This window comes from Calypte anna, chromosome 2, assembly GCF_003957555.1.
Source record: "Calypte anna isolate BGI_N300 chromosome 2, bCalAnn1_v1.p, whole genome shotgun sequence".
NCBI lineage: Eukaryota > Metazoa > Chordata > Aves > Apodiformes > Trochilidae > Calypte > Calypte anna.
Genome location: NC_044245.1, coordinates 13,919,887 through 13,937,811, shown reverse-complemented (window position 1 = coordinate 13,937,811; position 17,925 = coordinate 13,919,887). Strand labels below are relative to the sequence as shown.

The 17,925-nt window shown below is 38.2% G+C and overlaps 1 protein-coding gene across 1 annotated transcript in view; it reads left to right on the top strand.

Moving 5' to 3' along the window:
• Positions 1–17,925, top strand: part of CCNY (cyclin Y) — a 107,284-nt gene that overhangs the window by 51,439 nt on the left and 37,920 nt on the right. Inside the window, exons 2-3 of the mRNA XM_030445595.1 lie at positions 7,653–7,727; positions 13,178–13,212. Coding sequence (XP_030301455.1) covers positions 7,653–7,727; positions 13,178–13,212 — 110 coding nt within the window. The remainder of the gene's footprint in view (positions 1–7,652; positions 7,728–13,177; positions 13,213–17,925) is intronic.

Below are 17,925 nucleotides of genomic sequence, written 5' to 3'. Positions count from 1 at the left end.
ACTAGTACCCCTTTCAGCATTTTTGCCTGTAGTGTATACAGTCTAACCTTGGTATGTTCTCTGCAACATGTCTTTGAATTGCATTTTCACAGAGACCTTCCCCCTTTCTTACTAATAGCACAAGTATCCCTGTTCTGGGTTTGATCTGGTAATGTTTTATCTGCCTGAATTTAGAATGTCTGCATTACTTTGTGGCTGATCAGGTCAGCCTCAGGGCTTGAATATTATATGCAGTGGCTGTGTCCGCATGACTAGAAGAAAAACAATTAGGAACCCTTTTTCCCATCTAGTTGCTTTCCCCTCTTCCTGCTGCTTTTTCTTTGCCTGGTATATAGGACATGTGAGAGAAATTTTAGGGGGTTTTGAGGATGGACAAAATACCTGGATGTTGCAGGTTTTCAGCTTTCAGAAGCTATAGTGCCTGGAGTCTGAGCAAGAATTAGATGGCAACATCTGACGTGGATATATACTGACCAACCTATATTGTGTGTGTTCTATCCTAAGGCATTTAGGAGGCTGAGCCTTCTGGGCTTAGGGGCAGCACTAGAGCTCAGTAGTGGAAGTGGCTCAGGTGTGTGTGTGTATCTGCCTGCAGATGTGCTGTAGCTGGGTTCTGTTTATGGGCTTCTGCATACAAGCACAAATGTACTTTCAGTGATGAGACAGGTTTTTAATGTCAGTCACTTTTCAGCTCTAGGTGACAACCCTCATGTAGAACTGATTTTAACATTGTATCTTGGTAGCATGGTAATTTGGTTGCCATGTGAATACAAATCTGCAGGGGAAAAATGGAAAGCCTGTTATTGTAGTCTACCACATATCCTGTGGTGTTCCTCAGGAAAGATTGCAAATGATATTTTTACATATTAAAAAGCAGCTGCTTCCCTTGAAGTCACAGATGCACCCTTACAAATGTTTTGTAATACACTTGCACTAAATCTTCTGAGAAGCCAGAACAGGTTATTTTTGTTTATGTTTCATGGATTACCTATTAGCTGTTTGATAAATACTTTAAATTTAGGTCACACAGCTCAGTAGGGAAGTAGAAGGAAAAAGAAGGGATCCTGGAAAGATGCCATTTTCACTGGCATTGATTAAAATAATTTGTGTAATTATGGGCTGGTGTGAAGGCTCCTCAGAACTTGAGTCAATATTATGAAGTTGCTTTTTTTCAAATGAGCAGTTGAGCTACAGCTCAAACTCCTATGCCCTGATTTGCAGAACACAGCACGTCCTTAGGGAAATTTTGTTTCCTAATTTTTCATACAACAATAATGTCTGTTTTGAGGAATGGTGCAATGTGTATGCCTCAGTGCAAAGCTGCAGATAATGCCTCAGTCTGAGATTCAAGTTCATAATGCCAGCTCACTGTGATATGCTGCTGCTGACTTTATATTAAGCTTTGTCGTCAAGTAAAGTTGGTTCACTTTACTCTAGGTTAACCCAGCTCTTCTGCTGACTTTCATGTGTATTTGACTGAGGAACAAATAATCCCCTGCCAGCTGCTAACCTCTGGGTAAAATTTGTGGGAAGGGTGGCTAGGATCACAGCCAGTCTTGCTGAGGGCATTGATGGCTGTAGAGCCTGGTAGGACTGTTTCCATGTTTTGAAATGGCAGGTAAAACGTGGCAGGAATGGCAACAGCTGGTATCATTTGTTTAGGTCTGTAATGATACTGTGGTAAGATTTCTGTGGAGATGACTGTGGAGAAGATTTCACATCTGTCATGTTAAATGATTATTATGAGTGGTAAGTGAATCATAATGGGAAGAAAAATTAGACTTTTTTCATTATTATTATTTTTAAAGTATTTCACAACTGTTTATATTCCACTCTTTCTTTGGATCTAATGTGGTGGTAAATTCATTTTAAAGCTATGTATGTGTTATGTAAAAATGCATCAGGGAGAAAGTCTTCATGGTGTTCAGTGTCACTGGGGGATTAAAGAAATGCAGAAATTTCAGTTTGAGGTTAATAGGACAGCAGCTTTGTTCCTTTTGTTACCGCATGTGCCATAAGGGGGACACGAGTATCATTGACAAAAGCAAGCAGTATTTTGGGTATTAGTAAAACCCCAGTGGAAACAGGTGGTGACTTTCTGCCACCTTATGTAGAAATGCACATGGAATGGAGAGATGCCAGCCTGTGTTTCTGATGGGATGCATGCCAATACAATCGCTTCTAGTGTTAGCTGTCTCTGTGTCATTTGATGGATTAAGGTTATTAAGAGAGAAGGTGGAACTGGGGAACTTGAGTACTGTGTTCTCAAGTGCCAAAAAGCAGTGTTTAGTGACAAAATGGAAAGGTCAGCAGTGAGAAAATGGGCAATGATGGAAGATGCTCAGGGAACTGCAAAGCAAAATACTCTTTACAATGGGAACCGTAGTTCTTCTTTTCATCTTGAGGGCAACCATATCACAAAAGTTCATTGAAAAAAATTTTGTATGGGAGTAATGTCTTCATATTACTTATATTGCGTAAAATATTCAGAGCAGACCGTGCATCTGAGAACATTATGACAAGCTTTTCCCCAACTTTGTATTCCAACAACAGAACTAGAATGTGGTGTCTGTGTTTCCTTGCCTTTAGGTGAGAAGCATTAGACAACTTCACTTGGTTTCAGCTCTGTTGCCCTGACAGTGCAAAGCCAGATGAGCTGAGGCAGGAGGTATTTTTTTTAATCCTCTGCTACCTTATATATCAATGAAACTTTTAAGCTTCTTGTTGGTTACAGTAAAAGCAAAATCTAATAAATGCAGTACTGAAATATATGAAAGATGTTTATGAGAGGAACTTGAGATGGAAAAGTTTTATTTCTTAGTATTTTTTCCATTCTAAATACAAGTATATGATAAAAAATAGACTTACTATGTTGTGTCAGTTCATCTAATTTGCTCGTGATGTGTTTAGTTGGGACAGACTGCTGTGTAAGGGAATGCAAATCCTCAAAAATAAATAAAACCTGAAAATCCCGGGTGCAAACCTTGTTCAGCCTTGTTCTGTGCAAAGTTAAATGTATGTGATTTTTCCTTCTAGAAGAGAAAATAAATACAACTGTGGCTGTAAGAACTATTTGGTGTTGTAACTTGGCTGACTGGGGAGGAATAACTGTGGAGAAACAAGCATTATTTGCCACAGACAGCTCCTTTTGTTGATGAACTGTCTTTGTGCCTCCCTTGAAGACTGAGATCAGAGCAGAGCCTGGAACAGAGTCCCCGTGTAATTGGAGCTTGCTGAGAAATGTCGTGCCTGTCTTTTGCTTGGAATGGTGCACAGAATAATGTAGCTCCAGGGTAGCAAAGATCACATCCAAGTTTTTCCAGCAGCGTAGCCAAACCTGAAGGAGTTTACCCTTCCATCCAATTGCCTCCTGAAAGCCTTCCAATTTACAACTTTCTTTTCTTCTCTTCTCGTAATCACAGTTAAAAAGCACTGGAATATCATAATTAACATTCATTCTTGAAAGAATACTACAAGCAGTAACACAGCTAAGATGCATTTTTATTTGAGGTAGATAAGTTGCTGCTATCACAAGACACGAAGTATTTAAAAAAAGGTACAAATAAATCTTGTGGTCTGATACAGATAAATCTTCCTGCTGTTATTGTGTGATGCTTGAATGACATCTGAAACTTCTGGTATTGGATCTCACATCTTGGAAGCTTTCCTGTAGAAACATGCAGTTATTGTTATTACTCAGTGAAATCAGCCTATACAATTCAGTTCTATTTTGTCTTGAAAGGTATAAAAACTTCTGAAGAGAAAGCAACCCAGTTCTTTGTTTATTCATCCCAGTGAATTATTTTAGTCCCAGTGCTTGGCACTTCCCACGTTTTGGAGACCTTAGTGTACAGAAGTCCCAAATGGAAACTTTAGTAGTAAACTTAGTCATATAGCTTTTCCAAATGTAAGATTTTATCATGGCTCCTTTGCATAAGTCATGGTGATTTAAAATAAAGTTTAAAAAAATTTTTAATAATGGTGAGGGATTGCTTTTTTCAGTCTTTTGCCTGTGGTCTCACCTCTTACCTTAAAGTAATCTTTGGGGTTTTTTGCTTCTTTTTTCTTGAGGCACATGAGGGGGATCCTCTTGGCTGAGGTACCCATTTAAATCTTACCAACTTGTGAAGGAATTATAATAATATTTATATAATAATATTTTCATTACAGTACATTTAAAGAGCTAATTGCTGTTACTAAGGGGGAGCAGCCCACCAGAGTAAAAGAGAAGCATTAAAGACAAGGTGCAATAAGACTTGGGAAATTTATTTTGGCAGGTTTTTTTCTAGGTTCATGGTTAGGGAAACTTCCCTCCTGGACTGTGCCTGGAGACTTGTGTTTCAGTTTCTCTTCCCCCAGATGACATCAGCTCATTCATATACGCTGGGACACTGAAACCTGGAGCAACAGCTTCATTCTTTCTGCCAGCCAGAGTAATAACACCTCGAGTCCAGAATTGTGGTGGTGTGGCAGGCTGGGGAGGCAGATCCCTGGTTTGGTGGCACAGAGCTGTGCTGTTCCCCACCTATGGCAGGGTACACCAAAACCTCTGCCCTTGACATCTCTGTGAAACCCTTTCCCTTCCCTCGTATCACCTGTGCTTCTCTTTGCTGTTGTTTTCCATTTCAGCAGGAAACATGTAGGGCTTAATAAAAAATGGCTTATTTCTTGCGTTCTTTTTATTTTTTTATAAGCAACTTTGTGCCTTTTTTGTTGTTTCCACTCACCAGGCCACACCAGGCAGCTGCTCTGTAGAGTCAGGCTGTCAGTAGCAAGGAGGTTGACTCACGTGTAGTCCCCAGTCAGCTGCAGTTTCCTCTCTGGCATACACTGGATGGGTCTGCTATTTTGTTACCTGCAGTTCCTTTAAATAATTAAAAAATCTTATGGGAAGAAGAAACATGGATCGATCTTCTTTTTAAGAATATGAAAGATCATTAAACTAATCATAGAATTGCTTGGGTTGGAAGGGACCATAAAGATAATCTAGTTCTAACCCCCCTGCCATGGACAGGGACACCTCCCACTGGACCAAGTTGCTCAAGGTGCCATTCAACCTGGCCTTGAACACTTCCAAGGAGGGGGCATCCACAACTTCCCTGGGCAAGCTATTCTGGTATCTCACCACCCTCAATGGAAATAGTTTTTTCCTAATGTCTAACCTAAGTCTCCCCTCTTCAAGTTTTAAACCAGTTGAATACACAGCACCATCTCTTTCCTTATTGATAATGGTGGTTGTGCAGTGGCAGTGAGAGCCTATGGTCCCAGGCCTAAGGGAAAGGAAGCAAAGTAATTTCACCATATTATTTCAGAACTGTTTAAATCTGAAACAAGTGTGTTACTCAGTTTAGAGCTAAGTTCCCTATTGAATCAGCATCAGAGCCTTGGCAGTGCAAACTTACCCAGCTTTCATTGTTCAAAAGGAAGGAAATAACATCTTATTTTTCTGATAGAATCAGTTCTGTTCCCTGCACTGCAGCCCACGTGCACTTTATAAAAGCAGTGACTGTGTTGGTTTTTCCTGTTTGTGTCACGGCAGAAGCTTTGATGCATGTTGCTCAGATGTTTGTTGCTACAGCACCCATCCTTCATCCTCTTGTGGTGTGTCTTTCTGTCTCAATAGATTATTTAGTCTCATCCTTTTCTGTTTTTATCTTGCATAATATATTCTGACCACAGGTCTTAAAACGTAGCTCTTTCTGAAGAAGTATACGAGTTTGGTGCAATTTTAGAAAGTTTACAAATGTGCCTCTGGGATTTGCTGAGGTTTTGTGCATAATAATTTAAATATTGCTATTTCTGAAGATTTTATAGAACATAGACTTGAGGCCCCCTGGGATCATCTGATCTGACCTGCATATGAATCATAAGCCAGTAACTTGAATGTAGTTATTTTGAATTGAGCCTAAATACTCATGGTGGACTAAAGCCTAAAGATGTTTGGCTGAAGCAGTCTTCTAGAAAGGGAAAAACATCAGTTGAGTTCCTTGGATATGGGGCTTCAGGGCCTAACTATCCTCTGCTTTTTTTCATTCAAGTTTGTAATTAAGGTCTTTCTGCTTTCATTTGTCACTGGTTACATGCTAGATTAAAAAGAGCTGTCGGTACTTTTTGTTCTCTCTTATGAAGGTACATTTGAACTGCAGATGCCTCCTAATTTTCTTTTTTCATCAGCTAAATGGTGTGAACTCAGAGTCTCACTTGAAGGCATTTTCTGCAGTCCTCCAGTCATTCCTGTGGCTCCCTTCTGCGCTCATCTCAACTTTATTCTTATCCTTTTAAGCAGTGCGAACTGAGGCTTTATTCAATATTTTTGGTCTTAGTAATGCTACTTAAGATCTTGTTTTGCGATTTAAAACCCTGCCTGGGCTTTCACCCAATGCTGAAACTGAACAGAATGCAGCTACTGTGGCTTTGGGAGCTAAGTTTCTGACTGTAATAACCTGAATCTCATCTGATTGTGATCTTCTGGTGTTCATCTTAGCTTGGTACATAACTGCACAGAAGATTAAGTTGTGTGCAAAGTCTACTTCTTTTTTTCTTGGAGAGAGGTTAAATTTATTTCAATGTGGTAAATCAGAATGCCATTATAATCGCTATTTTTTTGGTGTATTACTAAGTATGTTTATATGTATTTGTATTTACATGTTTCGTAATTTTGGTCTTGCCTAAATCCTCCAAAACTGTGAATTTTGTTAGGAACATGAGCTCTTAGTTGAAGTATACCTGAGTCTGGCTTTGCTTTAGCTAACCAAGAATTATTTTTTATTTAAATGTACATCCATATAGATGTATAGATGTGTATGTATACATGTATTTATAGAGAGACATCTATGGGTCCTAATCCTGAGAGCACAAAACCACTGAAGTTTTCATAGGGCATCATGATGAAATTTACTGAATTAAATGTATTTCAACTGCAATAGGGAAAAAACATTCATGGAAGTTTGTATGAGCTGTGATAGATTCAAATAAATTCAAATATTTAACATAGTAGCTTTTTAAGGATTGGTTTTATTTGTTTTGTTTCTGTGGGGTTTTTTGTGGTTTTGAGTTTGTTGTTTTTGTTTTTTGTTTGTTTTTTAGAAGTTGTCACAGCAGGGAATATGTTTATCTATGAAGTATCAAGGAAGTTCCAAGTTTCTGTAATCTTGTGTTGTAATCTTGACCATTTAAAACGGTCTGACCCTACACTCTGCTTGTTTACATACAGCTGCAATAACTACTTCCTGTATAACATCTAATCTCTCAAACCCATCTATCTACAGAGGGTTTTGTATTTGTTTTATAATGCTTAATTCTTCTATAGTTGCATATAACAAGCTGACTTCTTATGCTAAGCAATGGCTTTGGACCATGGTAGGAAGAAACTGATGGTAAATGAATAATTCCCGACTTCTTGTGTACAAATTTCTCAAATTGCTTTATCTGTTTTGATCCTAAAGCAGCCCTTAAAACCAAAGTCTAATCCCAGAGATGTGTAGATGCAAATGATTTGCAAGCCAAAACGAGCCACTTGTGTGAAGAAGGATAAAAAAGTAGGCCTCAAGATGCATTTTGTTCTACAACACCTACTAAAGTATGTGAAATCTGTGTATGCCATTGGATAATAATAAATGTTTTCATGCTGTTCTTACTCTCCTTCTTTCCAGATCTGAACATGGAATTCAACCCATCAGATCATCCACGGGCCAGTACGATATTTCTCAGTAAATCACAAACAGATGGTAGGTTACTGAATTTATTACAGTGTTTGCTATTGCATTTATCTGTAAATGTTTTGTTAGAATGCATGTGACAGTCTTTGAATATATAAAATTCCCCTCCCCAAATAAGAGGTTTTTATAAGCATCATATTAGAGTTAAATAATACCTTCAGTTAATTATTTTGTCAGATCAGTAGTAGAAGGTACAGGTTTGAGTCCTGTCATATCCTGAAATTATAACGCATAAATAGTCATTGTATCAGAACTACAAATATGGATAAATTTATATATATATATATAAATTTCCCTAAATAACAAAAAAATTGGTGTAACCCTTTGCTTTGTTTTCTTTTTAAACTCTGAACAATAGGCCAAGCTTCTGGGAAACGTAGGGATTATATTCTTGAGAAAATGCCCATTGACACTATCTAAGAGACAATCCAGAGTTTCCTCCAATGTAGCTGATACTGTAAATGAGCTCAGAACTGGATTTTAATAACAAAACAACCTTCATCCCACCCAAACATGCTTAGTTCTTCTCTCATTATGGATTTGATATAATTATATATTTAGATGGGGTATTTTTTTTATTCTTAGACAAAATGATCCCTCTGAAATTACATCTGTTAAGCAAGTCTCTTGATAAGAGTTAGAATAGAAGCCATTTATTCTTCCTCTTTAGTTCCCTGCTGGACATGTATGACATGTTGTTTCAGAAATAGATGAATAATTGATGCAAACCACTTTATTTTGTACCAAGGATTTCAAAGCAGTTTCTGTGTGGTAATTCTTACTGTTCAGTATGAATTCTTTGTCCTTCTTTCTGCTGCTTATCAATGCCATTTTTGATTTACATATCAAAATACAGAGTCAAACATACCATGTAAAAATAATGTAGCTTTCATTTACTATATATTTTTGGCTAATTTTTGAACATGACTAGAACAAAGAGGATAAACATTTATTCCCTAATTGAAGAGTTGATTTATGTGAGTACCTCTTTTGCCCTTCAGATTGTCCTTCTGAATTCAGACTTGGTTTTGTCCATGCCTTATTATGTGGCATTCTAATCTGGTTTAGTAGTCTGCAGAATGAATATGATAATATTGCCATAATACACTATATTGTGGAGATTGATTTCAATTTCATATCTTTTCTTTATAGTTTTTTGAGACTGTATAATCCCATATGGATGCTACATGTTTCTTGTTAGAGCTTGTTAAAAAAAAAAAGCAAAAAAAAAAAAAATCCCACAACAGTAATAGTTGTTAAATTATTACACTATGTAGTTAATTGTAAGTAATTTAAAATAATTAGCTTACACCTGTGCTAGAATTGGTCTATGAAACTTTGTTCTATTTTAAGTAATACAAAGAATGTATTTTTGAGTGAGGACAGCTAATTTAATGAAACAGTATAGAGACTGTATCAAGAGGAGTGTAAAACTGTTCAGCTAGCCTTGATCATAGTGGAAAAAATCCAAAATCTATCCTGCTTCTACAAAAGAAAAAAAGAATTTGCAAATGTTTATCTGTTGATGTATTGCCAAGAACCATTTTGGTGGGACAAGTCACGGTAGTAAACATTTTGCTTGGCTGTCCTTTGAGCCAATTGTGGAATGAAGTGAGTTATAGGAGTTCTCACATTGTTCAAGGATGTTGCCTGACACCAAAATGCAAGAAAATGTTTCTGAAGGGGAAAATACAAGGGTATTTTAGGGTGTGTAGCTGTATTCTGACAGCCTGGCATGGAGCCTTGGGGACCCCCAGTACTTCTTAAGTCATTGTAGAAGGGGGAGAGCTGAGCTGGCAGTGTTGGAAACACCAAACTTGGGTAGGGGACTGCCAGTAGTGTTGGGTTGGCAAACCTTCCTGATGACTTCAGGTGAAAATGTATCTGTGAACAAGAACTGAAGATGTTTAAAATATATGCATTAGAGAGATGAGGGACAATCAGGACTCAAGGTTTCATCCAGAATCTGGCTGTCACTCTTGGGTGTTCACCGCCGTGTTTCTACAGCAGGACAGGACCAAGTCCATCGCTAGGCTCTAGAGAGACTTGGCAACATTACCTTCAAGTAGTTCCACATTTGGCTTTGCAGTAGCCCTTTACTCTTCTGGCCTCACTGATGATCTTGTAGCACTATTCTGAAATAGGAGCTGGGCTTGAGCTGCATGATCAACTTGTGAATGAAGAGCAGCCAGCTGACTACCCCAAATATAATGAGACAGACGTGGTATTACATGCCCTGAATTTTTGTTTGTCCTTTGAAGACTGAAAGCCACTCTAAGCATCTAAATCTGTCCTTTCCCTCTTACTCAGTGGGCCAAATGCATCTTTAACTACCTGAGAGTTCAGTGCATCCATAGAAGACACAAGAAACAATATTAATTCAATATCTAATTGAAAAGCTCAAGTGGCTTTTCTAAATGTTTCCAGCTCTCTGTGAGAATTTTCTCGGTGCTGAATCTTAAAAGAGGAATTCTCCCTGTCTAGGGAGCTAGTAAAGAATATGACCTTTTATGTCTTTAACTTCTGTGAGTGCTTTATGCAAATTTTATCTTGTTTCCTGAGTCTGGCCTGTAAGCAGGATGGTGTAGGTGACTGGAAAGCCATGCACTATGTAGCGTGTGATTATGGTTAAGACAGGGTTTCCAAACATAGCACTCCAATAATGTAACTTCCTTTCCTTATAAAGCAAGAGGGCAATGGTTGCTACTTAAGGGTTCTGGTAGTTGTCGTTCCTGTGTTTTATAGCTGCCCATCTCTGCTAACTTACTTTACACACTCAATGTACTGGCTAAATTTTGCAGTATCCATGCAACAATGGGCTTCAGACAATGAGGATTTTGAAATTGTATTCATATAGTGGAAATAAGTGAAGTAAGCTGCACTTATTCTTTAATGTTAACTGGGACCAGTGTCCTGTCTCAGATAAAAAGAAATTATTTACAGACTCCCAGAATGTGAGACATTTTTACTGATGTAACCCTCAGGGTTTTTGTCTTTGATTATGAGTAACAGTAAGACAGTCTAGAGAAATTGCACAGCTAACTCCTCTATTTCAGGATAATATATTTTCCTAGTATTACAAAAAGCTCAATAGTAACAATTAGAAGTACCAGCAGAAATAGAAACAGGTTACTGATCTTAAACTAAGAAAAAATAAAGAGAGTTTGACACTACACCAGTCTCCAGCTGAGGAGTTCCACTCCACTTCCAAGTTTTAAAATGTTAAGAAGAAATTACAAGTTTAATTGTTTAAACTGACTCTAAATCTGCTCAGCTTCATTTCCTCAACACCCAGTGCTTAACAACCAAAAATCTGGAGCTGCAGTTGCAATTAGTTTTGTAGTTTATGCTACAAAGTGACAGTCAGGTGTAAGACTGTGGTCTGGTCTGCTGAAGACCATGCTGAGCCCTATGGACAGTGCAGAGGATCTTTACACTGACTTTGGATAGAATTGAGCCTCACACTGTGGCAGGGTAGGCCAGAAGCACAAAAGCAAAGCTGCTGCCTTGTAGTCTCTTGCTGGAGAATCCAGGCTGAATTTCTGTTCTATGGGGGAAATAAGGGAAAGGAGGTCAGCATGGTGCTGAGAAGAATGTGCAGCACAAGCAATGAGGGGAGGTGAAGGGTGTGTATAAATGCATTAATATATTCTCCTGAGATTGAAACTAGCAAATGTCAGTAAGCTGTCAGTGATATTCTTTCTGTGGTACATAAATAATTATACTTTCATGGTGAATTGAATAATATAATGGATACAAGGAAAAAAACCAGAAGAGAATAACTAAGGTAGGGGAAAAAATGTGATGAAAATGGAATTTGGAGTGTACTTTATAGAATTTTGTCCATAAGAGCTTTGTTTGTAGCATAATTGTTGATTAAACCACTGTTAAATACTTAACTGTGTTCATAATGTTGCAGTTAATAGGTGCTAATTTTCAGTTGTGTATCTGATTAGGTTTAACATGCAATTTATCAGAATTGTTTACTGCCTATATATTGCAATATGCAATACTAGACAAATAAAATACTGTGGCTGTTCCTACCATCATTTTATTGTTCCCTTTAGATTACTTATGACCCTTGCTGGTGATAAAAGCAGTGTGTGGAACTTAAGTGTAGGTCAGTGTTTTAGCAGGATTTTAAGCAGTTTAACTATTTAGTAGATTATCGGAATTTTCCTGCTGTTCCTGTTTAATTCTGTTTCTTTTACAATGTCCATAATTGTGGATCTAAGCATGTACTAAGTGACATGGCTAACATCTGTCATGTGTGATTCTCCTTTCTGCTCCCTGGGAGGAAAATTATGTAAGATTTTTAAAAGTTTTTTCTTATTTTCTTTTCATTTTATGTCTATGCTGAACACAGTTATTTCACAATGTTCACACATATAGCCTTGTTTATTTAAGATTGCTTGCTTAAAAAAATACCACAAATAATGGCTTCTCATCCAACAGGGAATGGACAGGCTGTCCCACCATTATGAGCACTCTTATTTTGCTAAGTGCTTTGGGTTGCATAGCTTTTAAATCATGGTGCACCAAAGTGCATTTAATCACCTACAGCATGAAACCATTATTATTTTAATCCTGCAGTTTGATTTATGTGTTAGTTGCCTCCAGACTTGTATCCTAAATGCTGTGGTATTTTGACTGGAACAGAGCTCCACAGGCTCTCTATGGGGTGAGTTAATTGGGAAAGTGCTTAAAAAGATTAAATAGAGTATATTTAATCAGCTGTAATAAACATTTTTCTGACAATTAAGCCTCTGTACATCTATCTTCCTCCTTGTTGCTGTTTACTTTCTGAATATTTTGACTAATTGTGGCTTTGACTTGCAACCCTTTGCTTGTGGTGACTGGTTCATACTTGCCAAAGTAATACATCTTCATTGTTGCATCTGACATAAGACATAGTTTCAGGCTTGCACCTGATCATTATAGAAGACAGCAGTATAATGTATATGGTTTCAAGACTCTTCTATGGGAGTTAGTGCACAGTAAGCTACGATGAGAATTTGCTAACTCCAAAGTATGTAGCTATTTAGGTACTTTCATGCCTGAAAAGTAGTATAGGCCACTTCGCAGCAAGGTGCCTTGTACATAAGTACTGGTGGCTCAGGAGTACCCACGCAGAGACCTGGTAGAGGCTGGCTAATCCATTGCTCACTTGGACTTAGCTTACTGCATATTAACTTTCCCATACAGCCCAACGCCTGATGAAGTACCCCAAAGGATGAGAATTTTAATCCATCACCACACTCGTGAGCATAAATGGCTTTCTGCATACAGCTATATGATTCCTTCTGTGTTTGATGTATGAATACGCTTGATTAGTGCAAAAGAAATTGTAATGTTGCACATAGATAGCCTCCTGTTCTTTTTATTATAAATGGTATATAAGAAGCTTAATCAGGAAAAATAGTCATGTAATATTTCTATCATATTTTGTGTTTTTGCAGTGAGAGAAAAACGCAAGAGTCTCTATATAAACCACGTAAGTGAAAATGCCTTGCTATGCAGCTTTCTCCTTGTTGTCTACATTATACAGTAAATAAGAGTTATCACACGTGATTTCCATATTGGTGAGAGGGAGCTGGTGCTTCAAATGTCTGTTCTGCATCAGGATCCAGAAGTTTAGGTCTCAGCTACTGAGTTAGTGGAATGGATCTCTTGGTTGAAGACCGTATCATGCTCACAGCCAGTGTGGATAGGTAACTGGTACCTGAGACAGAGAGCTGCATATTAATATGATTTTTTAAATTACTACAAAAACTATCAAAAATTTAAATTACATTATATGCAAGTTTGCTCTGGCAGAGAGCTGCAGCATTTGGTATTTACACAGAAGTCCTCAAGTGCCTGACAAGTGCTGATGCAATGTAAATGTGGATTGACATGTGGTACTTGCTGAGTATGAAGATGGGGTTTTGATATACTTGTGTACCCTGGGCATTTTTCAGTTCAGTTCTATTCTTTCGAAGCAAATTCTAGGTGAAGCTGAGAACAAATCCCTGTTAGCCTGTTTGGGACCTGGCTCTTTGCCCCAGTTGGAATTGTTTGTATTACTGAAGAGCCTGGAATGAGAGTGGTTCCCAGTATGTTAAGCCTTGTGCTGAAATATCTGGAGTCATACATCAGTAAAACTGAGAAGGGTGTTTCCCAAACTGTATTTGCCTTTATGGTGAAATGGAGAGAAGTTCTCCAACATTTGTTGATCTGAAAATATGGACTATAATTTCACAAATAGTTTTTAAGATAGTACCTATACTGGAAGAAGCAGCTGTGGTTTATAGCCTCTGCATAACAGTATCATATAGCCCTTGTGTTCAGGTGAACATTTGTGCATCTCCTGGTAAATGGAATTGAGGCATGAATGCACAAATTCAGCATGGCTAAAAGCTAAAATGTATTTGCTTCTAAATGCAATTCACTTCAAGGCTTGCACCTGCAGGAAGGGCACAAGAGGCAGAAGTGAACCTCTGAGCAGGGTAAAAGGCAGGACTGCTTCATTTGTTGGCAGAACTGGTTTGTGCTGAGTGTTGCATGGCTTCAAAAGCAAGCTGAGATTTTCAGTTTCACAAGAGTTAACATTCTGAAAAATAAGGCTTTATAAAAGCCTTACAGTTGGCCCCACCAGGTTAGCAGATATTCTCTGCTTCTCATCTTTTGTGTCCTTATAAAACGTTTCCACTGTTTACAGCATACATGAGGGTGATTTGGGGTGCAATTGTATTACTATAAAATTAGTTGTAAAGCTAATGCACTGGGTTCCTGTAAACTTAATAATGTGTGCTCAGTAGCTTCCAACATGCTATTGAGCCTTTGAGTTGGAAGGTTCATGTAGACACTGCAAAGCAAAGTATTAAGGGAGTTCATGTGACAGACCACTCTGTGTCATGGGTCAAATTCTCATGTCCCGATTCTCTTCACATCATTCAAAAGATGTATTAGGGAGACAGCAAGGATATTCCTCTGGTGGAGTGAGCAAAGATGACTGTCACAAATGCTGCTGGTAGCAAGCTATTGCAAACCCTTGTGTAAAATATTTTTACATAGTACTGGACTTGTTGCAGAAAAGGAAAGTTGCACTTTTTCTTTAACTGCTTGTCAAGTTCTTTGTAGTAATATATGAGGAAAGTAGTTTATACAAATGCAGTTTCAAAATGTTATGTATGAAAAAAAGAATTGACTCTTTTTATTTAGAAATGCACTTTCTCAGTATGAGTTCTTTTCCTTTTTTCCTGCTCTTGTTTGTGTAATATTTTAATTGGCTGAATAGTTTCCTTTCATTCCCAAATAAAAATAGTGGGTTCCTGCTTGGATTTATTGCACTTTGTCAATGGCTGGCAGTTGCAGAGTTTTGAATTCACCTTATCAGTAGGTGATGTGTAAGAAGCCAGCAGCTGCTCTTTTTTTGGGATACAGAAGGCAAGGGGGAAGAAGTGAAAGTGGGGGTAACAGGGTGCTATGAAGAAGCTGTCATCTCTGTTTTCCCAGAGAGACAGACAACAGGTTGGAGATGGTGCTGGATCCTTTCCATAACTTCCAGCATCCTCGTTGGTGCTGGGAGCTACCTGCCTGCAGGGGATCTTGTATGTTTGCTTACTTTTAACCTGTTTTAATTTCTATGAAGTTGCAGCAGACTCTACTTCCAGTTACTCTTGAAATGGCAGTTGTTTTTTGTTACTTGCTTAAATGCTGTTTTAGTGTGCGCTTGTCTTTTAATCTGCTTAGTCAAGCTGCTGAGGAAGACAAAGATGCAGACTGTGAGATAGAGGCATTTCCTTTTTCTGAGAGGAGAGATTTCATCATTGTCGCTGCTTGTGCAAGGAAAGCAAACAGGAAGATGTTTTATGGTTTTTTTGGGGGTGTGGTTGGAGAAAAAGTGACCTTTTTGTTGGTTGCAGGAGTTACTTCTTTGTGCTGGGTAATTTTTGATTTTTTTTTCCAGGGGAAAGGAGCAGGGGAGAGGAGAAGTTTTCTCCATCAAGTTTTTCTAGAAATTTTCCCTTTTACACAAGGTGAAAATGCTCGGTTTGCCAAAGTACTTTCTTCTTGACAAGATACATTTTTAGAGTTGAATCTGTGTTTATAAGTAAAAAGAGAATTTTTGTTGCATATTAAACTATTTCTGAAGGAAATAAGGGGAAGTAATATCTCTCTTCCACATATTTTTTTATGCTGGAACCCCCTTATCACCTTTGTAGTAACAGCTTCCTTTCAGCACTATTTTGTTTAGGGACCTGGGCATGACTTCCCCTGTCTGCTACTCAGCAACTCCCAAATCTCTGCAACTCGGCATCCCAGCAGACTACTACTGGTTTTGTCATTCCAAGTAGGAAAGCTAACATCTGTATATAAACCAGAAGGTACTTAGCATCCTGGAGATAGGTTCCTGGGCATCATTCTTGAAAGAATCCCAGTCCCTGTGAGCGACCCTCTAGTAACTCACATCAGGGAAAGCTTTGTCCCAGTGGCAGTGCTGCTGCTGGGCACTAGCAAAGGACAGTGCTCTTTTGTGGTGTGGCACAAGCAATTTTGTGCTTTATGCATGCTTGAAGTGGTGTGTGGTATGTTTTCCTGTGAAGCCCCCAATTCTTCCTGTAGAGAGGATAAAGTGGCTATTCTACTTCCGTAACATAAAACTATTAGGTATGTGGTTGGTAATCAAACACTTTCAGCTACTGGTTATGAGAGTAAATACAGTACATGCTGAAATGGGAACATAGTCTAAAAAGTGCTTTAATCCATGAAAAATGCAAAGCACACCATAAAATGTGAAATGTTGTTCCTGTTAAGTGCCTGAGGCTGGCTGCTGTAAAGGTTTATAATTGCTGTCCAAATTCCTTAAGATATTTTAATTAACATTCCTTATTCAAAGAGAAGAACAAGATAAACTTGAAGATAGATTAGAGGCTCCTCAGGTGCTTTTGAAGCTCGCCTTGAGATTGCTTAATCTGCTCTTTGCTCCTCTCCATTGCAAGATCACACACACAAAAAAAAAACTGGTCTAGAGGAGGTTTCTTTTTCTTGTTTTCTCCCCAGTCTTCCAGAAACTTAGAATCAACAGGTTTTGTTTAATGGCTTAAACTTACTGTTTGAAACATTTTTTCTAATGTCTTTCACCCCCTTACTTCAATTCCTGTCCTCAAGGGTGAAAAATTTTACCTCTCCTATCAGCCTGAAGGTAATGATTTGTAAAGAAGCAAAAGTTGTAGGGGCAGCAACAAAAAGAAACTTTTAAGATGGAAGGAGAGCACACAGAATCATTCTTTTACAAGGTTGCTGTATAATACTTGCTCTGCTGGGAGCCTGGAAAACTCCCTCTTGTCAAATTGCGTAACAGTAGCAATTACACACTATGTAAACATAAGGCTTGGAGCTGCTCAAAGCTATTCAGAGAAATATTTAATCTTTTCAGGTTTGTAAAACAGGGTGCTTGATTAGTGGTTAAGCAGGACCTGTGTGTGCTGCAGAAGTTTCTGAGTCTCCTAAGAGCTCAGTGGTACTGTGACATAGTTTTCAGTAGCTGACATGAGAAAGGACAAGCTTTAAACTTGCAAGTGTAGATCTAGTTTGCAGCATCAGTTTTGGACAATATCAAACATCAATGAGACCAATCAACTGAGGACAAAGTTGTATCATGTCCTAGACTTATGAGGTGCAGTGTGTATTATTTAAGAGTGGTTGGACTGGATCTTTTTTAAATTGTAGATGTTGGCAGCAAAAGGTAAGCATACAATAGTGCAGTTTCCCATAGTTATTCTTCAGGTGAATGTATCCATATCTAGCCACTAAATGTACATGATTGTGCTGTAGCATCAAATTATGCAAGATGAAAATAAATGCAGAGCTTAGCAGAGCCGTGAAAAGAATTGTGTTGCATGCCTTGCTTGATTTTGGAAACCCTTTGTTGACCTGTAAAATCATGTTTTTTCTTTGAAAAATGTTGTCAGAACTAAATCATGTCCTGAAGCAAAAGAAGATCCTCAAGATAGAAACCTCCCTTTTCCAAGTCAGAAGCAGTCCTAGTATTTTTGCTTGCTTTTGTAATTTGGCTTTGTGTGTACTTTTACATGCCAGTTTTGCCTATTAGCATTTTGGCCTACAGCCCCTACTGCCTGGGAGCTAATGGGCATGTTTCCACACACGGGTCCACCAGGCTTCAAATTTTCCATTAGGGAAATACTATTCAATAGTATCTTTT